Source organism: Tamandua tetradactyla, chromosome 9 (assembly GCF_023851605.1).
Source record: "Tamandua tetradactyla isolate mTamTet1 chromosome 9, mTamTet1.pri, whole genome shotgun sequence".
NCBI lineage: Eukaryota > Metazoa > Chordata > Mammalia > Pilosa > Myrmecophagidae > Tamandua > Tamandua tetradactyla.
The window spans coordinates 85354713-85380752 of record NC_135335.1 but is presented as its reverse complement, the minus strand read 5'-3'; the positions used below and the strand labels follow the sequence as shown (position 1 = coordinate 85380752).

Here is a 26040-nt window from a genome sequence, read left to right as displayed (position 1 = left end):
GAGTTTCTAAAGGCTTAAAGCAAAGGAGCCTGCCTGATACTCTGCCTTAAAGTCATGATATCACATTGTGACTATTCTACTTGTCTTTGTCCCCATGTGATTGCGAGCGGGGCAGACAGTACTTCGTCTCTGAAGTCCCAGTGCCCAACTCCGTACAGAGCAGTGCGTAGTTGATCCTCAAAATAAAGTTCCCTCTGAGAATCCAAACCCATAGAAGTAGAGTGAATGATGCCAGAACATTTCTGGCAGCTGAGGAAATGTGACCCATCTGTATTTATCATAGAGGACCAGAACAATCACAAAGAGTTCTACATCATTTAATTAAATACAAAATAGTAACACGCATTGGATGCTTAGATACTTAGCAGCTCTGCAAAGTGTTTGTAATACATGTGGGAAACATACCATCATATCAGAGACCTTCACTGTAGTGAATGATGGATAATTTTAGGAATAATACCAGAGAAAAACCACTGAACTGGCAAAAATGGCATCTGATCTGAATCATTTCTGGCCACCCTGTCACACATTCTCACCATCAGCCAGTCCCAAATTTGGCAGCCCTTCTGGGACAGCCACGAAAACACAAGTATAACTTCTAAAAAGAACCCATTCTTGGCTTTTCAGATGCAGATTCCCATGGAAACCAGAATGGAGAGAGAGGCAAAGGCCGGTGGAAAACCAATCAGAAAATGCCAACGTCCCCAGAACCAGGCATGTTTGTTTGTTTGACTAAATTAGCTATTTATTTCTCAGTTTTCTTTTCATTTCATGCTATCTAGAGCTGATTTATACCTTGTTTCTGACCAGGAGGTATTATCCATCATCTTACATTGTACATTGTCTCTGGGCAGATAATCAAGCATTAGCAGCAGTTATATTAATAAGAGTATAATACATGGATTTTAAATGCTTCCAGTAACAGACAGACACACACTTAAATTTACCTAATAGCCTATGCTTAGAAAACCCTGAAACAGGATTTTAGGGCTATAGGGACCTTGATGTTTTCATAGACCTATCTCCTAAATTTTGATATTTTAATCAAGATACTCACTTAAGGCTTTCAGTCTTGATTTAACATCTGATGTTGAGGAATTAACCTGTCTTCTCTGTGTTCAATTTTCCTGTCAGTGAAAGATAATAATAATAAATACCTCAATAGACCTCCGTAAAGTTCAGTTAAGGTAAAAGAGACCAGGTTGGACATGAGGTGATCTCCTCTTTGGACTTGACTCCTATTACAACAAAATGTAAAGAAGATCTACCTGCCTGATTGGAAATTTCTTCTGCTACTTACACTCCAGGCAGATGCTACCTTTCTTTCATGTGCACATAAGTCACTTTTGTGATTCTTTTCTCGACTGTCCTCTAACAGGGCACTTTGAGCATGTCTCCAACATAGCGTTCTGTAGTTTTAGGATCATTTGTTCACATATCTGTCCCTCTGATTACTTTTGCACTCTTTGGGGACAGGGTCCTAAGCTTATTTGTCTTTAGATTCCCTGTGCTTTGGTTGGCACGTAGCAGGCTTTCCATGAATGCTCATCAAGAAAATAAAGGAGATCACACTTAAGAAAGTGCTTTGAAAATCACAAAAGCACTAAGCAAATCTACAGCATTATGGTACTGTATTCATTACCACTGACATAGAGGGAAGTACTTTGAAAGTACAACAGTCAACAGAAGAATAAGATGATCTAATTATAACCAAGCATCAAAGCCAAAATGGAAGGTCCGTAGGTCCATGATTTAAAATCCTTATCATAGGCATAACAAACTAAAATGAAAATTAATAAAACACTCCCCTCTCCCCTATAAAACAACACAACTTACTAAAAACAGAACAAAAGAAAAAATTCAAAACTTAAACAATAACAAGAAACTCCAAAAAAAGAAATCCCAAACTTATATGCCTCCTCGTTCCCTTCTGCCCTGGGTGGTTCTGTGTACAGCCAGGCCTGGGGGCCTCACGGGAGAGTGGGTTAGCTGTGCTTCCCTGATCTGAGATCGCTTGGCTGCCTTGACTTGGTTCGAGATAGTCATTACAAATTCATCCAAAGAAAGGCAAGTGGACAAATGTCAAATGCTAATAATATGTCTCTTCTCTGTATCTTTCCACACAAGGCCATAGGCCATCCTCGCTCACTGCGTTCTTCCAAGGCCTTTCCCCCTTGAGGTCTGCAGCAATATCCAAGGCTATTGAACTTGGGACAATTTGTGGATTAATTTGGGTGGGTGCCATCAATATATACACAGAAAGGATTATTCCCTGCCATTCCTCAAATGCACCAGTGTCCAGGGTCAGCAAGGTTTTTCTGAGATCATCAATGGGTGCAGACTTATGGTGGCCATGAGATGCAAATAGTCTTGATGACTAACAATAGAAAATCTGGGCTTCTAATTTATTCTTCCTTAAGCACTGTTTCAGAAAAACCAAATGAAGTAGACTTTTCCTTGGCTTCCTACCTTCCATAGACATAGCTGGCCATGTCACTTCACACCTTACAAAAGCATCTTTCCCTACTTTCTTTTGTTAGTTGGGGGACCATACGTTCCCATTTGTCTGGGACAGTCCTGGTTTACACTTGTCCTGGAGTGATCATTTATAGCTTTCCCCCTCATTTTCTAAAGTTTTTACAATAAAGCTGCCTTATTATTATTATTGAGTGCATCCAAGAATAAGACAGTCCCTAGTTACAAGGAAGACACATGGCTTGGAGAAGAATGCAGTCAGACTCCCAGGCATCAAATCTTGGTTCCACCCCTCACTAAATGGACAAGTTGGACTACTTAACTTAACCCCACTGAGACTCAGTTTCATCAACAATAAAAAAGAGAACAATAACAATATTTGCCCCCATCTTCTTGGATTTTTGTGAGAATGAAGTAAAACAAGATGTGTCGGGCACTTAGCTGAGTGTCATGTATCTGCTAAGCCTCAACAATGATAACAATAATTCTTATCTCCCTTCTTTCTTTCTTCCTCATCTCCCTTCCTGCCTTCTTTACTCCTCCATCACCTCCTCCACCTTCTTTTTCCATTCTTTCCTGGTTTTGTTTCCCTCTTAAATAATTGAATCATTTGGTTTGCCTGAAACATTGTGATCAAATCAATACAGCAGAGACAGGATGCTCTGTCTCATGTCAGATGCCACTGAGCCAGAGAATGGTCAGGATAATGTTTTAGAGATTCTTTAGACTCTGTATAAGTGCTGGGTTAATTTTGTCGTTTTTGGGTTGTGGGGGAGAGTAGGAGCTCTAAGCTCATGTTTGTTGGTCATTATGGTTCCAGGCATGGGATTCTTACAATTCACTGGTTTTGGTAGAATCTGGACATAGTGACATATGCTTCTTCTTGATTTGATCCCAGGGAAGTGACTTGATCCTGGGCTGCAGGGTTCAACGTCAACATTCCTGATTGGAGAGTCAATGGAGGGGCCAGAGTACTGTTTGTTGTTTCAGGGCTGAGCAGTAGGCCGGGGTACATGTTCTTACCACTTGCCCTGCAGTCTGGGGACCTGGACATTGGAAGTGTGGGGAGGTCACACACATTGATGTCCCCAGTCAAGCATCTGAGGGGTGAATCTTCTCTGACTGTTTCTAGGGTAGTCATAGCAAGCTGGGAAGCCCAGTTGGGGTCCTGCATGCCCCCTACATGTCTCTGCTTCTCAGACTCCTCTGATTTTGGAGGAAAAGTGTCTTGCAGAAAGTTTTCTGCTTCCTCTCTAGCTTGAATGCCATCCACTTTATGAATCTGGCAGTCCAGGAAACTCTCAGGATTGAAACTCACATTCAAATTCTGCACCAAAAAAAGAGAAAAAGCATTAAGGATTCTACTAGGGAGGTATGCTACCAAAGGAAGAGGCACAAAGAAATTTTGACAGGGATATCAGAGAGTAATACATGTCTTCCCAGTTGACAATTTGCTTCTAGAGGTGCTTAACACTTCTGATCTGAAGTGACCACTGGCTGTGCTGTCCAGCCTTAGGAAGCCTGGGAAGTTCTAAGACTTGTATCCTCTTTTAGTTTCCTCCCTTCAGGGAGCTGTGCTTAGGATCCTACAAGGGACCCCTGTTATGGGATCCACAAAGGACCAAAATCTGAGGTTCAATTATTTCATATTTGGGATACCATTTTTGACTCCTGGGATGTCTCCAGAATAGTAACAGAAGCATCAGCAGCATGTACCTTTTTTGGTTTCTTACACAGTTGTTCCAGAGTTTTCTTATGATCAGGGAGACTGGGCCATATGATAGGCTTAATTCTGAAATAAGAGGACATTTTTAGATGAATGAATGGCAGAGGGAGCATCCATAATAGGTTTTCCCACTGATTCTGAGCCTGGAATCAGAAGGTCAGATATCTAATCTTGCCTCTGCCACAACCAGGTGGGTGACCTTCGAGAAGTGACTTGCTTTCCCTGGGCCTCAGTGACCTATCAATCCAATGATGAGTTGGACCAGAGACCATTGTCATCGATCTACTCTGTGAACAAAACATAACAATGATATACCTCTAAGAAAGAACCCCAAGAGAGAAGGAACAATTAAGAGGTAGCTTAATTGGAAAAGAGGTAGCTTTGGTGTAGCTGTGGAATTTGACTTGGTCGTCTATTCCAAATATTGATAAAATCATCTTATTCCTTCTATTAACTGGATGCAACTCCTCTGCTCAGATTTTGCTGGAGGCAATATTTACCAAGTTATCCAGGGAAATTGCTTTGAGTCAGTGCTTTTCAAATTGTAGTCTTTGTAATTCTGGTATTGTGTGGTCCTGTGCTGAGGCCATCTTCCTACTTTTTTGCACAGTAGGTAACTAGTGTGTGTTTAAAACATCATTTTTATGATGACACATACATGTTCCTATTATGGGGTAGAATGCAAAAGGCCCATAAATTTGTGTGATAAAATTTAAGACTTCAAATATAGTTTGTGTTTGCTATGAGTGCCTTCACTTCCCTTTTATGAGAATTTTAAGGACAAGTTTGGAAAATTTCCTTAAAGAATTCTATTTTGGGGATGGGAGGTTTTGCCCTAAGTCCAGCTTATACATTTTTGCTTTATATGAAATTGATTGTGGAGTTTACTGATACCTTAAGATAAGGAAGGGTTTGGGGCACTGTAATTCCTGAAATACCTCATTCTCCTTTGCGGTTTTCTTATCAATAAGTGGGGTTCAACCTAGGGCTGTCTGGGATTCCACACCCTCACCTTCTTAAGTAATTGAAGAAACTCACCTTTTTTCCCACAACACAAAGGCCAAGATAATCAACAGAGCCACAGACAAGAAACTTAGAATGGTGATAATTAGTAAAACAGGATCCAACTCCCCTGGAAGGCAAAGGTAGATCTTGCTTAGCATTCTCAAAGTCTGTAATAGGGAAATCTTTAAGGATGCATAGAGTTTGTTTCGTGACTTGGCCCTTGTGATGGTTAAGTTCATGTGTCAACTAGGCCAGGTGTTGGTGTCCAGTGGTCTGGTCTAGCAAGCACTGGCCCAACTGTAACTGCGAGGACATTTCGTGGACTTAAATCATCAGTAAGTTGATTGCATCTATGACTGATTACACCTACAATCAACTAAGGAGAGTGTCTTCAGCAATGAGAGATATTTCATCCAATCAGTTGAAGGCTTTAAAATGAAAAGTGATGCCCTCAGCAGTCAGAAGAGAGAATTTTCATCTCTACTTGACCCAGCCAGCTTTTCCTGGAGAATCTGTCAAAAACCTTCATTGGAATTCCCAGCTTGCAACTTGCCTTACGGAATTTGGAGTCATGCATCTCCACCATTGTATAAGACAATTTAATAAAATCTCATAAAAGGTATTTTCAGTAAACTATGATTTGCTAGATTTATGGGGAATTTTGGTTTGAGAAAGTGACACTGACTTAGGTTGCCATGTCCTGAAAATCTGCCACTTGAAATATAAAAGTGATCTAACATCGAAAGTACCACCCCTCCTCCCCCACTCCCATCCCCACCGTGTCGGTACCAAGGGAGAAAAGCCAGAGCAGGGGGTTGATGAGATCAATATTTTGCTCTGCGATTTCAGCAATTCTAGCGTGAGTATGGGAAGTTGGCTTTGTAGAACAGTTCCCCCCACCTTCACCATCCCTCCAAGGGAAAGTATATGTGGGGGGCTTTGGGTCTTCAGAGGCCTGTCTAAGCCATGTTCTCAGGCTCCTCTGGCCATTTTCACTTCCTAGGTCCCAAGGACATGTTCGTTATTCTGGTAAAAAAGGCACAGAACAGCCACTTCAGCCTGCCCAATCACTACTGCAACAAAGCTGACCCCTCAAGGAGCTTTAGAGAAACCAGCCATTGGGATCACAGATTAAATGGGGGTAATTTCATCCAGAATTACTAGAAGGTCTCAGAAACACCCAGAATACCAGGTTCAAGAGAACCTCCTTCCACTATTTCATTGTTCTTCACAAAAGGGGCAAAGGTGGCAGATCATTCTCCAGAGAAAGTATAAGAACGCCCTCTGGGAGAGTCTTCACTTTCAGCTTAGTTTCATTTCACTTGTTCTCATATTTGCTTACAATTTTCACATGCAAAGCAATGTGCAAATATCCTACTGTCACTCCTTACCTGTGCCATCAGTCTCTGGAGTTCTGAAGTGGTAACTTGGACTCCAACCACTCCAGAAGCCTTTATAAAAGTCTCCATTAGGGATGGATCGAACTTTAACCTCATACATTGCATCAGGCCGTAGCTTTCTCTGCAGGAGTGTCACCTTTGTAGTGGATAAATTCACGTGCTAAAGAGTAAAAAGTGGGAAAAAGAGAGGTTGATAAGATCTCTCAAATCAATCGAGGTTGAGCTTCTTTAGTCATGTGGGCATTCTATTGAGGTTCTTTCACATTTGTTACAAGATGAGGTTCTGATATGTGGCAGGGTCAGCAGCAGAATTAGAGGCAGAGTCTGTTAGTGCATCAACGATGTTACAAATGACCAAGGAGGACAGTATTACAATGGCCATTAGGTGAATTAGACTCCCTCACATTTGGAAGGAGGTAAATCATTCCCAGGCTCATGCCTCCCTTTCCAAACTTCAGTCTCTTCTTTTTCTTTCTTTTCTCTTTAAAGTCCCAAGGGGATATACAAAAAATGGTAAAGGGTTTTAAGCAAGAGTCATTTCCTTCCAGAAAGATACCATCTCACATTGCAAAAAGCAACGTAGAAAAAGCCAGTTTTACAACAGTCTCTCCAATACTGGGGCAAAAGCTCTATCAATTGGATGAGTAAGTAACATCCCATTGTTATTACATTCTTATTAATTTATTATTAGTAGCTTTTACGTATTAATCTAATTTTTATATTTCTTCTTTTATGAAAGGCTTTTCCAAGTTCTACTGTGATATTTATCTTTTTCTAAATGACGTAAGAATTCTTTATCTATTAAGGTTACTAGCTTTAATATATAAAGTTGTATATGTGGCAACCGAAAACTAATTTTTAATATACCTTACAATTTTTGTGTGTGCTAAAATATATAAACCTTTAATTTCTATTTAGTATATATATCAATCTTTCCCCTTTTTAAACTGCTCTGCCTATGACATTCTTCATCTCAGGATTATATAATCATGTGCCTATAATTTTTCACTCTCCTTTCATCTTTCATTTTTCCATTAGCTTCTTAAAACATCTGCTATTATTTTGTTATATCAAGGGATAGGCAGCTATTTAATTTTTTTCCTCCAAATAGCTAACTGTCTTAGAGCCATTTACTCAAAACCTTTCCTTTCTGTACTACACTGGCTTTTCAAAGGTGAAATTTTCAGATATATAATGAAAATGAGCCAGTCAGTTGGGATGCACGGGTAAAAAGAAGGAGCACATGGTTTGGGCAGACTTTACATTTATGGAGGTAGCTGCTATCCTGCAAACCAACAAGAGTGATCCTAGCCTCAGGAAGGATGGCAGTATGGGGGAGCCCCGAGAAGGATTAAATCCCATGCCTCTGTCAGTGTGGTGACAAAGGGACAGAAGTTAGACCTGTGGTTTAGGAGAAACTTGAAAATTTGGAATAATCTACTTTTCTCCTACCTCTTCCCCTAAACAGATTGTGGGAACAGCTAGATCATTCCATTCTCAACAAATCATAAAGAGAGAATCTAAACAACCCTCTAGATTATGGAGGGGGAAATCAATGTTTTAATTCAGAGATTAAGAATTTAGGCTTTCAAACAAAATAAAAATGAAGGAAAATAAGTTGCTTCTTCTCCTTCTTACCTCTTGCCACCCCCTTAACTCTCATAAACCAAACTGTGGCTATGTCACACTGATGTTATGTAGAGATGTTTCTCTGTCTGACTAACCTATGAAACTGTCATGCTGAATATGAAACTTTTTTCCTTTATTTATTAATTTGCATTTACAAATAACTAAACTCACCAACCAAAACTCTCTATACCTATACCTACCAAGTATTGCACTTTTTGATGCTCCAAATAAAGAGGATTGATTTTATCTCAATCTATTTTGTTAATCTGATTACCTAATTTAGAAATTTTATTAAGACAAGAAAAAACAAAAAAAAGCAAAAAAAAAAAGCAGAGCAAGTTAGCAGTGAAATGGTCCAGGAGAGATCCAGGTATGTGCTGTCTGAAATTTACAGTTTGGAAACTTACAGTTTTGGGAGCTTCTTTCAATAAAAGATACATTTTGAACACAAAAGTGCTAGAGGTTCCCTAGTAAAGTGCATCTTTGGCACAACAGATTATGTAACATTTTACTTTATAAAAGTGGTTGATTTCCATACCTTCCAGTCGTTTTCATGTTTTTCCTGGCGATAGGCCACATCATGTACTAATTGTCTAACATACTTTTTTTGCAAGTGCGATGTATTAAATGTCAATTCAAAGTCATTTGCTTTCTCACGATAGACGACCCTTATATCAAAAGGATCCTCGGGCTTCACTGGAAAGGAGAAAGAAATGAGGACAGTTATATGGCAATCAAGGAAGTAATAATAATTTAAAAAATCCACCTACCCCGAAAATCATTTTCTTTTTCTGTTGCAGACACTAGCAAGCTGTTCAGAAAACCATTCCTTCTTACTGGGTTTGAAGTCAAAATACATTTCCAGATCTCCTTGCAGTTGCATGTGGCTTCCTGAGCAATGTAAAAAGAAGCACGTCTGCTCTTGGCCAGAAATCTCCAATGCATGACTCCCATGCGCTTTCCTCCTTCACAACTTGGAGTCATATGTTGAAAATGGTGGAGCCATGGATGGAAGGAGCCCTTAATATTACTTGGAGGACCAATCCCTGCAGTTAGGGACACTCATTTTGGTTCTTATGTGAGCAAGAAATAAACTTAGGGTGTTGGAGATATATGTTTTGGGGCTTGTTACAGCAGATAGTATGTTTTATACTAGAGCACATTCTCTTTGCCTTTTTTTTTATTAATTAAAGAAAAAAAGAAATTAACACAACATTTAGAAATCATTCCATTCTACATATGCAATCAGTAATTCTTAACATCATCACATAGATGTATGATCATCATTTCTTAGTACATTTGCATCGATTTAGGAAAAGAACTATCTCTTTGCCTTTTAAATGCTACAGAACTTGATGCTAACTAACACCAAAGAGAGAGCTTTGAGTCTTAACTATTCCAATAAAATTAGGATATATATTGGGGGCACCTCATCTCAGCCACACAGGAGTTGAGGGTCTGCCCCTTGGCCTTGGCCCATAACCTTCAGAGCGACCTCATTCTGTCCCTTCTCTCAGTCTTGTCCACTTTAACTCATGAACTGCCCTCCAGCCTCTTCCTTCTGCCTATCTCACAAAGTTAAGACTGAATGAGCCATTCAATGCTATTGGAAGGTGACAGGCATTATTTCAAGCAGAACATATCCTGAGAAAGGTGTTGAGTTCCTAGAAGAGCACCTGTGTTCATGTGGCCTGCCCACCATTGACTCAAGGCTTCCATGTCTTGGTCTTGAGGTTGTTCTTTCACCATTGCCTGGTCTTGGGACACGGTGGGTAGTTTTGTGGCATGACTGATTTCAGGCTGAGATGGAGGAACACACGGGTTAATCTAATCTAACTCTATCGCTAATGAGAGAGTACGTGCTCAAAAGACTGAGCTGGATTCTAGGCTGTCTGAGGTGGGCCCAAATGGACATGCAGGCCCAGTCAAATGAAACCTGCGATGGAGTGTTATCCGTCATGATGGTTATTTGCTCATGTTGTTGACAATCTAAGTTTTTCCTGTGTGGCCCTAGAGGTACTGAAAAAGGAGCAGTGACTTCTTCTTTTACCTTGGATGTTTGTAAAAGGAGAAGCTTCTTCCTTTTTACATTTAGATGCACTATAAAAAAGGAAGATATTGGAGAGGGAAGCAGGAGAAAGTGGGCAGGGATAGAAAAATATATCAACAGAGAGAACCCTTTTATTACTGTTAAGTCAGTTCCTACACTTCATTCAAAGAGATACTTAAGATTCATATTCTCAACAAAACCTTCTCAGACTAAATTCCTTCCCTTATCCTCATTCCCCAAGGACTTTGAAGAATGGCAGAATTAAGGGAAGAACAGAACTAGTGCTGGTCACACACTAAGTGTTAAATGGTTTACTTACACCATCTTCAAAAAACAGTAACTTATTTCCACTATGTTGATAAGGAAATGAAATCTCAGACAAGTTAATGAATTGAAGCTCAGGACTCTATGAAATGGTTTACTTAACAGGATTTAGATGCAATTCTCTCTGGTCCTGAGACTCATTTTCCTTCATTTGGCTTTTGTTTCTATACTTCGTTATCTCACGCTGGCTTGTCCAGGTACCTCCGAAGCAGGTCGGTGTCTAGCCAAGTGCAGTGTTTGAGCAAATTAGAAAAAGTGTGTGTTCCTCAAGCAACATTTTAAAAAGCTGATATATTGTTGCAAAACCTGAAAAATCATATGAAATGTTAGGCCAGGAAACACGGGAAGGCAGAGAGCCACCTCCTCCCGTTTTTCTAGGGGGCCACACTCGAAGAAAGGGAAGTGAGTGAGAGGAGGTGGTTGCCTGGGAGCTCTGGCTCGGGGCTTCCATCAGGAGCACCCAGTTTAAATTCAGTGACCTGGCATTCCATTAATTAAATGTCACGTCAGGACTCAGGAAGCGATGCTGCTGTGAGATAGGCCTCCATCACCCCTCGTCCTGCTTGCTCAGGGGAGATTTCCAGAGCCCTAAGGGGGCTCTTACATTGTCCAGGCAAAGGGCAAGCAAAGTGCATACTTGGCATCCCTAAACAGCGCTCACCCTGAAGGTAGTGGCTGCTGCTGTGTGGTCAACATGACCTTTCACTGCCTAAGGTTTCTATCCCACCACCTCTGGGGTCCTACACGATAACTGTTCACACATGGAACTTGTGCTTTTACTCCCTCTTTTTCCATCTTAAGGAAACAGAGCTGAGACTAGAGTCCAGGTTTCTCACCTCTTTTTCACTCTTTGATGAACATGGCTCTCTCAGTTTTGATTTTTCTTTTCGGGAAGGTTTGGGAAGGTAGGGGAGCAGAGAGAGAAGGGACCATAATATTTGAAACCAATAAAAGAACGCATCTCTTCAATCACTGAGGGTTGTTTTTTCCACTTACATATATTGTCTCACTTATAATTCCCCACAAGCAGCATAAACACTACAGTTCATCTGCCATTGCACTGATATATCCTAACTGACATAAACATTCCTCATAAAAGCATCTCTGAGGTTTTGAAAGAGAACTTTCTTCACCTCAGGGTCACAAATCTAAGTAATGGGAAAAAATTGGGGGATTGTATTCTTAACTTTTCTGATTGTTTTGATTTACGTACATGTTAACCAAATTACTGCTTGTTATTAATATTGATTCACAACTATATAATTGAATGGATTTATTGATTTATATCATTATGCATATGGTTATTATATATAGCCAAAGAAACATGCCGGTGGAATTTAACATTTCAAATTACAATTTCATTTGAAATGTAATTGTTACCTTTTTTGGTGCAACATGTGTCTCCTAGGTCAAATCAGATTTACTCCCCAGTGATAAGTCTCTCAGGAAGGCATATTTTCTTTAAAAATAACTTGATAATTTAGCTGACACACTCAGAATATAGAGAAGATGTGGGGAGAAGACTGCAAGGAATTCGGGAGAAGGCAAGGTCAGGAAGGAAAGGACACAAGCGGGTGGATGGCAGGAGGGCCAGCTCTAGCTGGACACTTCATGTAGATCATCTCTTGCTGTAACTTGTAGGTTTCAGTCTCCCTCTTCCACAGCTGAGTTTGAAGACCCTCAAGATGCTCTCACAGTGGGAATTAGTAGCATAAGTTTCAAAAAGTTCATTGCTTTTAAAAAAGTATCTGCATTAGATAATTTACAATTATCTCAGGGCAAATGTCTCTGTGATTTGCCTGCTTTCAACACACAGAAAGCCCAGATAGAACTGGTGTCTTCAGATATGCAAAAAAAGGCAACCGCAGCCATATACAACTCCTTACCTATCTCGACTATTTTCATTCTTTTGCACGTTATGTTCTTTCCTCCAAGTTTCACACATATTTTGCTGTCTCCAATCAGTAGAAATTTATTTGTCTTGATGAAATACTTCTCTTGAAATTTATTCAAATCCAGACATTTTTGCTCTATTAGGGCCTCACTGTAGAAAAAAAGGGAGTATACTTTAATTCAGGCAAGGGTTTCTGTATAACAATAAATAGCAACATAGGCACATTTCAGTTGTGTGAATTCAACTCTTCACAGGCATGGGTGAGTGCATGTGCATGCAAGAGAGAAAGAAATAAATACGTGGCCTCCTGCTGCCATTAACTCAGTGATGCTCTACTCAGGCACTAGATGTGATCGTATCTGAAATGGTCAAAGCATGTTCATGAAAATTATGGAAATATATGTGACTAATTTTAAGGGTTTATTGACCATTTAAAAGTAAGGAAATACTTGGAGTAGGTGGAAAGTAATTTTTGTTTGGTGTCCTGCAGGAACAAGTTAAAGAAATTTAGACTGTATTCCCGTTGCCTGCCCATGCAAAAAGAGAAAACCGAAAAAAGAAACAGAGACTGTAAAGAAATATTGACTAATAAAGATTTAATGAGAAAATAGTCCAAGGGGTTATATACATAAAACCACATAAGGGATTTCCACATGCAATTTTGACTGTGTTCAATTTTTGCCTTGCTAATATATCTTAAAATCAATCCTTCTCTCATGCTTTCTGACTTAATCTTAATATGCAATAGTAATGCCCCAGGAATTGGATTCTGTCACTTCCCTAGTCTGCTTCTCCTAATGAAGACCAGACTTCCAGGAAACTGATGAAAGGGGAATATTGCTTACTGTGCAGTTAATATCAAAAGCTATAGATTTTACTTTAAAAATTCCCACTTTAAAAAATTACAATTTCTATTTCCAGTAATGGCAGAGTAGTTTTATTAGATGAACCCTTCCATAGATAACTATTATAAATAGAATACTTTTAAATATACTATTTAAAGGCTAGTGTCAAAAGCAGGCAGAGACTAGAGAGAATTTCACCCTTATAAAAGGGTGCCTACAATTCTTGTTTCTATGTTTTATTTTTTGGTCTAAAGTCACTCCTCAGCTCACCTGTGACAAGCATCTAGAATTTAAGTAGAAAACCACAATATTAATATTTTGAGAAGTTAGAGGGCAAATTTTGGACTGCCTGAATGCCTGGATATTAAGAGGGAAAAGCCTAGAGATGAGGAAGTTGCAGAAAAGGAAGACCCCATATATGCATATATACTTCACTGAAATCCATATATGGCCCCATAATTGTGCATATGGGTTTTGGTAGAGGTCTTCAAGAAGCTCATGTGATAGTAATGGACAGGAGTGTGGAAGAACTAAAGATTTTAGGTACTGCCAATAAAAGAGAATTTGGAGAATAATCTAAGTTAACTGCATAAACAGAAGAAGTTGACAGACTCCATCCAGTATTAAAACAAAACAAAACAAAACAAGTGTCATCAACAACATCCTTCCTACAGCCACAAAATACTAGAAATGGCAAGAAAGAAGAAAATGTGACCTATAGTCAAGACAAAAAGCAGTCCATGGAGATTGACCCTAAAATGACCCAGATGTTGGAATTAACAGAAAAAGGATTAAAGGAACTTTTGTAAATATGTTCAATGACTTTAAGAGAATATGGTTATAATTATAATTATTGTGCAGATATGCAGTCTGGGCAGAGAAATGAAATGAAAACTATGAAAGAGAACAAACAGGAAAATACTGTAACTGACAACTATATGCTGTGTTCAAGAGATGCACTTTAAATATAAAGATATAAACAAAACTGCAAATGAAAAAATGGGCAAAAATGTTTCAGGAAATCAATAGCGCAGCGTAGTGGGTCCTCCCCAAATATATGTACAATCCTAACTCCCAGAACCTGTGAAGCCAAGCTCATTTGGAATAAAGTTCTTTGCAGATGTAATTCAGGTAAGGGTTTCCAGATACGATCATCCTGAATTAGCAGAGGCCCTAAATCCAGTAATGGGTGTTCTTATAAGAAACAGAAAAGAAGAAGAAGACAAACACAGACACAGAAGATAAACCCAAGGAAGAAGGCCATGTGGAGATGGAGGCAGAAATCAGAATTATGTAATTACAAGAAAAAGAACTTCAAGGATTGCTGGTAGACACCAGAAGGTAGGAGACAGCTATCAGCAGCTAAAAGGAGAATCTCTCTCAGATCCTGACAACTAATCCTGACAACCCTTTGATCTCAGATTTGTGTCCTCTGGAACTTTGGGAGAATTAATTTCTGTTATCTTCAGCCACCAAGTTTGTGATAATTTATATGAGAGTCCTAGGAAATTGACACACACAGAAAAGCTTCAACAGCTAATACAAGATTAAACAATATAATTTTACTGACAAGAAATATTACTAGAGGTAAAGACCAACATTGCATAAGATCAGTTTCAATTCATCAGGAAGATATGCCAATCATAAACCTATTTGAACCTAACAGGAAAGCTTCAAAATACATGAAACAAAAACTGATAGAAATACAGAGAGAAATAGAAAACCCATAATCACTGATGGAAATTCAACACCTCATTTCAATAACAGATATAATGAGTTAACAAAATATCAGTATAGTTTTAGAATATCTGAATAATATTATAAACCACCTTGGAACTAATTCAAAATTATAAATTATTATACCCAACAGCTACAGAGTACACATTCATATTAAATGTACATGGGACATTCATCAAAGTAAAACACATTTTAGACTATATGTTCAAAATTTTGATAATTCACTTTTCCCACAACAGAATTAAACTAGACAAAAGTAACAATAACATGTAGAGAAGATTCCAAATATTTCTAAATTGAACAATATGTTGTAAATTGTGCCAAAGAAAAAACAAGTGAAATTAAAAGACATTTTAAGCAAATGATGATGAAAATACAGCAAATCGAAATGTGTGGACTACAGTTAAAACAGTGCATTAATTGCTATTACTAAAAAAGAAGAAAGGCTTAAAATAAATGATCAACTTTCTATTTTATGAGCTCAGAAAAAGATGAACAAATTGAACTTAAATTAAGTTGTAGCAAGGAAATAGCAAGGAAAAAAGTAGATAGCAATAGACAAATAATAGAAAAATTAACATGTGGTTTTTGTAAAGTTTAATAAAAGTGCTAAACCCTAACAATGCTGGTTAAAAAATTTAAAGATAAAAATGACCAATATCAGAAATCTAAAATGGGATGTCATTTACATACAGATCATACAGATAATAAAAGTATAAAAAGGAGATATTTCAAAAATCTTATTCCTATAAAGTTAAGAACTTAAATGTAAAGGAAAAATTTCTTATAATTAAAAGTTGGTAAAACTTACCCAGAAGAAATTGAATATCTGAATATTTCTATGTCTTCCAAAGAAATAAAATTTACTGTCAAAAAGCTACCCTGCAAGAAAACTCTATGCTCAGATGTTTTGTACTGGTGAATTCTATCACAGATTATAGTGACTCTTCACAATAGCTATAAGAACTAATAAAATGAATTCATCAAGATCAATATGTAGAAGTCAATTGTATGTCTATGGCCAGCGTCAAACAATTGGAAAACGAAATTTTAAAATAATAGTTTCATTTATAATAGCAATAGAAACATAAAGTACTTAGGAAGAAAATGAATGAAAGATATTTCAAGGCCTCTGCACTGAAAATTGCAAAACCTTGCTGAGTGATATGAAAGAAGAACAAAACATATGGAGCACTATATTCACGGATCAACTAATTCAATAGTGAGCAGATGGAATTCCCTAACTTAGTCTATGGATTCAACACAATATTAATCAAAATCCCAGCACGTTTATCTAAAGATTGAGAAGCTGATTCTAAAATTTATGTTGGAATTCAAAGAATCAGAATAGCTAAAAGAATATTGAAAAATCAGAACAAATAGGAGGATTCAGAATACATGATTTCAAACTTAGTGTAAAGATACGGTAATTTGACAATTTAGTATTGGCATGAGGATAGATAAATTGATCAATAGAGGTAAGAGTGAGTTGGAAATAGACTGACGCATAAAGGTTCATTGATTAAAAAAAATACATACCCAATCAATTCAATGGGAAGTGGAATCTTTTTACAACAAATTTTCCTGGAACAACTGAGTAAATACATAGAAACAAGAAAACTTGATCCCACACAAAATTAATTAGGAATGGATTATAGACCTACATATAAAGGTTAAAGATAAAAATCATCCAAAAATAAACATAGGGAAATACTTTTGTGACTTGGGGTGTAGGCAAAGATACCTTAACAAGGACACAAAAAAGCACTAATCATGAGAAGACGATATATTGGATTTCATCAAAATTAAAATGTTCTGCTTATTAAAAGACACTATTAAGAAAATGAAATTGTGAGCTACAGATTGGTGAAGAATAGTTTCAATACACATGTATGACAGAGGAATTGTGTCCAGATTATATATAGAGACCATACCCATCAATAATAAAAGGACAAACAACTCAGTGAAAAAACAGGAGAAAATACTGGAACGAATATTTGTCAAAAGACAAAGAAATGGCAAGAAGCATATGAAAAGGTGTCCAACATGACTATTTGAGAAAGAGCAAATTAAAATCCCAATGAAATATTATTTCAAACCCACTAAAATGTCTAAAGTTAAAAAGACTAATTGCACCAAATGCGGGCCATGGTGTGGATCACTCATACAGTACTGGTAGGAGAGGAGATGGTATATCCACTTTGAAAAATTGTTTGGCCGTTTTCTTATAAAGTTGAATATTCACTTATCCTATAACACAGCAATTCCACTCTGAAGTTTTTACCCCAGAGACATGAAAATGGGTGTTCACAAAATGACTTGTATAAGAACGTTAACAGCAACTTTGAAAAACAGCATCCCCCAACTTAAAAAGCACTCAAATGGACATCAAGAGGAGAAAGGATGAAACTTTCCCGTTGTAGACATGCTCACTGGTGGGCAAGGTGGGCAAGGAGACGTGCAGCAACGTGAATAAATCTCACTCAAAACACTATTTTGAGTGAAAGAAGTTCAGATAGGAAAGAGAAGACACTGTATTATCCCATTTGTAAGAACTGTGAGGAACAAACAAAGCTAGTCTTTGGTGATAGAATGCAGAGCTGTGATTGCTCGTGGGTGATGACTGTCTGGAAGGGGATATGAGGCATCCCTATGAAGGGAAAGAAATGTTTTATATCTTGATCGAGGTGATAGCTGCACGTTACATTTCTCCACACTCACTAAGCTCTGTGCGTTTCACCATATGCAAATTTTACCCCCAAATGAACTGTTAGCTAAAAAGAAAGTAAAATAAAATGTAAAAAAAAAGGAAATTAGAGAAGCCACGCCTAGAGATTAGGATAAACCCTGTGGACTAGAGTGGTCTGCCTTGTGTTGTGCCACTGGTCATGGCTTCTGATAATTGGATGAAATTTAGCATTCCTTCATGAACAGGCCAACTCAATCCAATCCAAACCAATTCAATTCACTCAATCACATTAAAACCTTGTGGGTGCTTCTTTACTATGTATTGCTAGGGCTAGGAATGTTCTGGGCGCAGCAGTCGTTACCCCGCAGGAGGCTATGAAACACTTCCAGTGGGGCCGGTTTGAATTGAGATGTACTTTAAGTGTCAAACACACACTGGATTTTGAAGATTAGGTATGAAAAAATAATGTAAAATATCCATTAATAGTTTTTGTTCCAGATTGAGTCTACATTGAAATGTTTGTATTTTGGATATATTGGGTTAAATAAAAAAACAGTAAAATCAATATCTCCAGTTTCTTACTCCTTCTTTTTAGTCTGACCACCAGAAAATTTAAAATGACATATTGTGGTTCACACATTTGTGGTTTCTTTGTGTTTCTAATATTCTAGAGTGTTTGGGGGTGAAAGTGAGGGGAGGGGAGGAGAGAACACTGCTGCACCGGAGCAGCTCTATAGGCTAATGACCCTGTAAGCCCTTCCTAAGAATGTCAACCCCAACCACTCACACAGAGCCCCTTGCTCTGAAAAGATGATGAGACTGCTGGAGAAAGTACAACCTGCTTCTTAACGTCCCCTCTACCGCAACACCCCCCATCCTCCCAAACTCCACCATTCTTGCCCAGTTTGGTCTGACAAATACATTTCTCTCACTGCTGTAAACAAATCTTTTACATGGAAATATTGAAAAATAGCTTTTACTTCTTGGATGGCCCTGAAAGTAAGCCTCGAGCTCAGAAATGTTGAATAATTTTGAGTTAGGATGGTTTACTGCAGAAAGGTCTAAACTGGCAACACTCGACAGATATTTCTAGGAAAGCCTAGAATTTCAGGTAGATTTGGCAGGGTGCAGCCTGTGATATTGGTGGAAATTGATGAAAACAAAAGAATTACATATTTGAAGTGTTATCTGTATACGGTATATGGGAGTGAGTGTGGTGCCTCAAGAATGTGGAAATAAGTTTGCCTTCTAAGAGCTGCCTAAGAATACTATGCAACCCAACAAAGTGTCCCGAATTCAAATGTCTAAGGGATCTAGGAAAGCAAGGCGGGAAGTAGGCCTAGCTTCTGAACTAGAGATTTCATTACCCATCCATAAGAAGCAGCGGAATTGGATCCCAGCTTTTTTCCTTTTTTTTTATCTGTTCAGGCCCATTGCAATCAGATCTGGTTTTTCAAGAGTTACCTAGATTTTTAATTGCTGGCAACCAATTAAAAAAATTAAGCGCTTTGAGTTCTGAACCAAATATCTTTGGTCATCAAATCAACAAATTTCTTGTTTTGCCTTTAAATTTACTGAACAGCTTTTTGATTATATTTTAAATGAAATCTCAGTTAATTCACAATGAGGGAATTGCCTTCCATACAGGCCAACATATGTCAGACACTAATCCTTGCGATCTCAGTGCAAGGCTATTGCTATGATCAGAGTTGAAATAGCTCCCTGGATCACAGAGTCACAGAGCTAGGTAAGGTTTGCTATTGGGATTTTAACTAGGTGTCTCTAGCACCTCTGTTTTTTCATAATACTGCAAGGTGCTGGTCAGGCCACTCAGGGTGGCTGAGAGTTGGTTAGAGTTCTGGTGGGTGCAAAATCCCATCCTCCACACCCAAGGGTGGATTTATACTGATATGCAACCTATTGTCCTTCCCTGAGGCCTATTCCAAACCCCAACACCTGTAGCTTCTGAGCCAAGTATGGATATTTGGGCCTCTTGATAACTGTCAATATAAAGCAGATAATTGGTGTGTTAGATTAAAACTTGTACCCACAAAGACATGTTCAAGTCCTTACTTCCAGTCCTGTGGGTATGAACTCATTTGTAAATAGGCTCTTCAACGATATATTTAGATGAGGTCATAGAGAATCAGGGTGAGTCTTAACCCAGTTTGACTGGAGTCCTTGTAAGCAAGGACATTTGGACACTGAAACAGACACTGCAGGAGACAGAAAGAGACAGATCACTGAGTGAGGGAGGCAGAAATTGTCAGCACTCCCCTCCACCAGAGTGCCACAGACTTCCGAGAAGACACGGCCTGTCAATCCCTTGATTTTGGACTCCTCGCGCTCAAAACTGTCGGACAATACATTTCTGTTGTTTAATCCAACTAGTCTATGGTATTTGTCACAGCAGCCCTGGCAAATGAAGACAACCGGAATGCTGGCAATCCAATTCTGTGAGCTTGGCTAACCCAACCCCATCCCTGAATGACAGTTTTAGACAGATCTACTCATGGAACATTAACTAAATCAGTTTTCAAGCTTGGGAGTGGCTGGGGTACAGTAAGTTCATGTTGGAAAAGGCCTCTCGGGGACAGCTTGGGAGCGGCTGGGGGACAGTAAGTTCATGTTGGAAAAGGCCTCTCGGGGACAGCTTGGGAGCGGCTGGGGGACAGTAAGTTCATGTTGGAAAAGGCCTCTCGGGGACAGCTTGGGAGCGGCTGGGGGACAGTAAGTTCATGTTGGAAAAGGCCTCTCGGGGACAGCCGCCTGCTGTCTATCAATAAGGAGTTCAGCAGATTGCACAATTTTCAGTGACTTCCGATTTCTTCTTTCTATATTTATGTTAACAGAAAAATAAGCCCAAGAAAGCTGGTTTCACTGTGGAAAAGAAATCCAACTGAACTATCAAATGTGGCGCTTTGCTAAACTGAATTTAATTTGAGATAAATTGCTCCTTCTGAAACTTCCTCTCAAGTCCTAGATACCCTTTCTGAAAAAAAACAGCTTCTCTGTAGACGCACCCCAATCTCCTAAGGAGTTCGTAGTGCTGTTTCCCACCTAAGATATGTCTTAAAATAATCCCTTTCCAATGGAAATATCTGAATCCACCTGAAAAACACAAACAGAGGCTACGGACAGATTAAAAAGATAACAGGAAAAATTAAGAGACTTGTTAAAGGAAGTGGGCAGGTTTGTTTAGTGTGGTCAATTACTGCGTGAGTGAAAGTGGACCAAAAGGTCAGCTTGGCTTCACATAGAGAAACCGGGGTGAGGCCCATAATCCACTATCAGCTGTTCAGAGCAGACAAAGTCCAACTTCTGGACTGGAGGGTGTTTTGCCCCATAAGAATGAACATGTTATTTGAATGAGTTGTTTGGCTATTTTAGCAGTCTAGTTGGATGGCGTAGGTTCTTGCTCTCTCAATGCATTTGATTTCTGATCATTGTTAGAGAAGTGAACTGACAGAGGCAGACTGAGGAATTCAAGTCCAAGGCCAAATTTATCCAATGACAGTAGCAGGAAGCACTGCATGAACAGATGCAAGAAGCTCCTGGAAATTAATATAAGGGATTTGTCTGGTCTAAATATAGTGTGGGGGGAAATCTGCTAAATGTCCATGGAACTTAAGAAGCCCTTTTTTACTACTGGTAGATCTGGACTCACTTTCCCCACTAGGAAATCAACCAAAGTTTAGGTCATCTGACATGAATTTTAGAGATAGCCATAAGTCAGAATTCCATGTTAGAGAATTTTTTCAAGTCACCAGAGTTAATAACCTTCAGCAATAAGATATGACTTGTGGATACAAATAAAAAGATCTCTGTATTCTTTACTAAGCTTTCAAACTTTCTCTCTCTTTTTCTTGCCTTTTATGTGAGCTCTCTTGAAACCAAGAGCCAATTTATTCCTGTGGATTTTTGGAACATCATCTCAAGTCAAATGTATCAAGAGGGCACCTAGAGAATTGATGCAATGTTAAACTTACAAAAAAGCCTATTTACTGCCTTTGCTTGGGTTTGGAAGTTAGGTCTATATACATAGAATTCTGACCTAATGCCTCTTTCCTGTTACTGACCACACATTGAGTGTTTCTTCTGAGTGCTTCACATATACTAAGTTATTCAGTTGTCACAGAACCTCCACATAAGGTAGGCATATCCCATTTAGTAGGGAATAAACTGAGGCACAAATAAGTTACACAACTTGTCTTAATGTCAAAAATCTGGCAAGGGCAGATATTATATTGGAAATATCTCCAGAGTGCAATCTAAGATACTGGCTTATCTCATGTTAGGCAAATAGATTTTTACTGAAGGGGATATTCTAGGAGAACCAGGACTTGAACTCTGCTGAGAAGTCAGGAGACCTGGAATTTCCAAAGCCCATCCTGCCAATGACTACAGCAGCAGGACCTGCACAGTGGAACTTGAGTTTCTCTGCTTTAGTCTTTTGGCAAAGGGAAGTCATTCAATTTTAACATCTGGTAATTATGCCACCCACTCCTTATTCTGTGGCTGTGGCTGGGCAGCATGTGCAAGGAGAGTCTGAGGACTCCCAAGTGTTCACGGAAACCACCATTCCTCACCAAATCTCAAATTCCAGATTGGTGCTGTTGACATCGGGGTCATCCAAAGCACAGGTCAGTGAGTGCTTGGGTCCATCCACCTCCAACTGGCTATAGCACGAGAATGAGTAGTCTGGTTCTGCATCTTCATCATCACCTGGGGAGGAACAAACCTGCAGCTATGAATGAAGCAAATAAGTGCATCCTTTTGAACTCTGGAGTGACATCAATAAAAGGACAGACTTTTTTTTGAAAAAAAGTAAGTAAATGTGTTTATTATCGAAAATTTAAGGCGTAAACAAAAGTACCTAGAGGGCATAATGAATTCCCATGTACTCATCAATCCATGGTGAACTCATCAAAACTGCTTTTCCTCCCCCCATGTATTTTATATTTTCATATATTAAAAATATATATTTTTATTGACAGATCTTCACACACATACAGTCCACACAAGGTATACAACAAAAGGCCCACAATACCATCACACAGTTGTGCAACCATCACTGCCCTCGCATCACTAAAAGGGCAGAGTTTTGTGGCAGACATGGAAGAGCGGTTATATTTTCTCTGGAAAAGGAAAGCCAAAGGCCAAGGAGAAGAGCGAGGCTTCAGGAAAAAAAAAATCAATGAGCATGGAGTTTGCTAATAGAAAAAAAGTTCATCGCAGTTAATGAATAACATCTAGACACTATTTCTAAGTATTTCTGCCATTGGACTAGTGCGTCAGAGATTTAGAACGAGAAACCGAACCTGTTCTTTTCTTTCTTTAAACTGGAATATCTTCTGTTAAGGTGTACATTTCAAATCAGAGATACGTTATCTCCATACCATTCGTAGGCCGCCTAATCTAACCTTTGACATTATTGCTACTGTTCATAAATTCTCTCCCAAGCATTTTTCTCTTCAGATGAATAAAAATGATAGACATCTCACAGCCAGAAGTTCACTTTTTAAACAGGTAGCTTTCCCTTGATTGAGGCATCCTGACTAAAAAGTAGCATTGATTCTCTCCATTGTGTGCATACTGTTTAAGGCAACTTCCCTCAGCTACTGACTGAGCCAAATATGATAAGAGAAGGTGAGATCTGACCGCACTAAGATCTGGCGGAACTTCCTGTGAATCTTAGAGATATTACTTCAGTTCAATAAGGATGGAAAAATCCCTCAGCAAATATATGCCACATATTTGCAAATACAGGATCTATGAAAATCCAGAGAAACTAAAGTCATTCCCAGAGGAGCTGAGTGCGTGTGAGCCTCTGTCTGCTTCCAGGAATTTTTGTCCATCCTTCCTAGGAATTAGAGGCCCCTAGGCTTTAAATTGGACACAGAATATGCTAAAATCAAACCCCAGCTAAGTGCCCCGAAGGCAGAACAGTGCTGTCTTTACTTTCACTCCCTAGGTCTGTGGGAAAGTTAGTAAAGGGGATTGTGAGTGGACAAGCCGACTCAGTTCACCCAGTCTTAGCAACAAATCTCAGGGAACATCAGCTAGATAAAGGCTGTGGGCACTGCTCACCACCACAGGCATTTCTTTTTCTCCCCAATGCCAATATCCATCCAGCTCACAGTTCTGCTGCCAGCAAAGGCTCCTTATGTAATATGGGCAGGGCAGGGCCTTTCTCCTGGTGACAGTTATAAGAGTTCTATGTCAATTGAAAGTGTTATTACCATGGTTTTGAAATTACATTGAATTTTTGAATGAGTTATTCTATTACTCTTTAAATGCTCACTATCTAAGCATATTTATCCCAAATTTTTTTTGGAATATGTTATAGGCAAGGCATTGTCTTAAGAGCGGCATAAAAGTCTTTTCCTCTGGAATTGGTTGAGCAAAATGTTTAAATCATTTTTGGTTTTTTTTTTTAAAAGTATCCCTTTCATCTCTTGACCATCATTCTCAGAGTTATCAGAAAACTAATTTATATTTTAACAATCAGCAGCTGAGTAGTTTGAGAATTCCTAACGTCACAAACTAGGAAGTATTTTGATATGATCAAGTGGGTGGGTGGTTACCCATAAAATGTCCTACAGATTTTAGAAAAAATCAGAAATTGAAAAATTCTAGCGAAAAAATAATAGCGAAAACTCGGCTCTCAATTAGAATTCTTATTTCTTTTAAAAATGGTGTAACCCTCAATGGGAAATAGAAAGAGTATGTTATACCAGAAAGAATAAGATTTGTGTGAATATGTCATATTCAGTGCAAATCTGTCCTACATATGTCTTTGTGCAAACATTTAGCATGACACAAAGTGATTCATATCTGATCACACTGAAAAATGTCAACTCTCTCACAATTCCCTAATGAGAAAATTCTAGGGATTTCCATCCTTAGTAATTACATGACTAAAATATCTAAGCTGAGTCATTAGGCTGATGTGCTTGATATCATCTATAGGCAAATAGTTTTAACTCTTAAAGTGAAAGGGCTTAATTTGCAGGAACAATTTGCCAGTCCAAATTGCCAGGTAGCTCCTGCTGCTGAATTACTATGCATACACCAAGCAGGCAGCATCTCCTTTAGGTGCAAAGTAAGTTAAGGAGAGAATTGTTATAGAATATTCAAGTTTGTTCACGTGGAGACATGCATGTATCGATGAGATAGTTCATTTAGATCTTTCTCTATTCAGTCACCCTTAAGGATCCCACGGGAATCTATCAAACTATTTTGAATTTTGAAGGGATTTTCAAATATTTATTGAATGCCTATTATGTTCTAGACACTGTTTTTGGTGCTGAGGCTATAGCCCTGGTCAAAGCACACAGACTTGCTTCTGGATATTATTTTATCATGAAAGTCATGCTTTTGGAACCTCCCCAAAAGCTCACCAAAACACATCTGGCTTGATATTTGTACAAGGGAAAATTGCCTTCAGATATTCCAACAAGCACAGTCATCAGTTGTAGCCTCTGTATGGGTGTTCTTTTGGTAAGAGCACACAATCAATCAACATTTAAGTTTCACATTTTGAGAGCCATTCAGATGCGTCCCTTCTTGCCAATTTTATGCTCATTTATAATCCACCTGTGTGTTGTCTCCAGTCTCCCTGCCCTGGTGGTGAGAGCCCACAAAATAACAATATCTGGTAAGTTCTCAAACTTTTTTCTAGCCGGTGGCCTGGTTCAGGTAGCCTAGATCTGAGTAACCTGAAGTACATGCCAGAGATAATCCCAAATCCTAAAAAAAAGTTAAGAAATGACTCACCATTCTGTGCATAGCCACTTTCTCCAGAAACGGCATGAAGTAAATAGAAAACCATACCAAAAGCTGTACAGAGAATTGTCATTCTGAGAGGAAGAGGGGAGAGAGCAGACGTGTGAGCCTATGTGTACGAATGAATGGGAGAGACAGAGAAAAACTTCGATCTACAGCTTTATACTTATTTAACCACAGACAGGGGGAAGTATAAACATTACAAAAAAAAAGAGGCAAGTGCCAGAAACAGGAAGTCTGGGTAAAAGTATTGCTGCTGTAAGCAGAGGTAGGGGGAAATCAAAGGATAGAGCATTTTGAATTATTGAACCTCTCTGATATTTCTTGCAGCCCCCAAACTTAAGGTTCTTATTTCAGAGTAAGGTACTGGATTCAAAGCTAGGCTCCTGCTATTTGTGAATTGGGCCCACTTGAAAAGAATCACGAGATAAAAATCTAAACTTAAAAAGCTAATCAATTATTCCAAGGTGAGTTTTAC

At 38.7% G+C, this 26040-nt stretch overlaps 1 protein-coding gene across 2 annotated transcripts; it reads right to left on the bottom strand.

The window, feature by feature from the left end:
* Positions 1-309: 309 nt before the first annotated feature.
* On the bottom strand, positions 310-25702 carry IL7R (interleukin 7 receptor). 2 transcript variants are annotated; one of them, XM_077116969.1, is made up of 8 exons: positions 25554-25702; positions 22364-22515; positions 12496-12653; positions 8774-8931; positions 6598-6766; positions 5240-5333; positions 4192-4267; positions 310-3802 (listed from the first exon to the last, which is right to left on the bottom strand). In XM_077116969.1, exons 1-8 carry the CDS (start codon positions 25587-25589, stop codon positions 3314-3316), a joined length of 1332 nt encoding a protein of 443 aa, XP_076973084.1. In that variant the 5' UTR covers positions 25590-25702; the 3' UTR covers positions 310-3313. The 2 variants fall into 2 exon arrangements, with proteins under 2 accessions (XP_076973084.1, XP_076973083.1); XM_077116968.1 differs by having other exon boundaries at positions 22364-22499.
* Between the last annotated feature and the right edge of the window lie 338 nt (positions 25703-26040).

Coding starts and splice junctions, on each gene's coding strand:
- IL7R (XM_077116968.1), bottom strand. CDS start 25,635: ATGACAATTCTCTGTACAGCTTTTGGTATGGTTTTCTATTTACTTCAT. Junction 12,654..22,363: donor AATCTGGAATTTGAGATTTG/GTGAGGAATGGT, acceptor TTTTTTCTACAG/TGAGGCCCTAATAGAGCAAA. Junction 3,803..4,191: donor TGTGTAAGAAACCAAAAAAG/GTACATGCTGCT, acceptor TTTTTGGTGCAG/AATTTGAATGTGAGTTTCAA.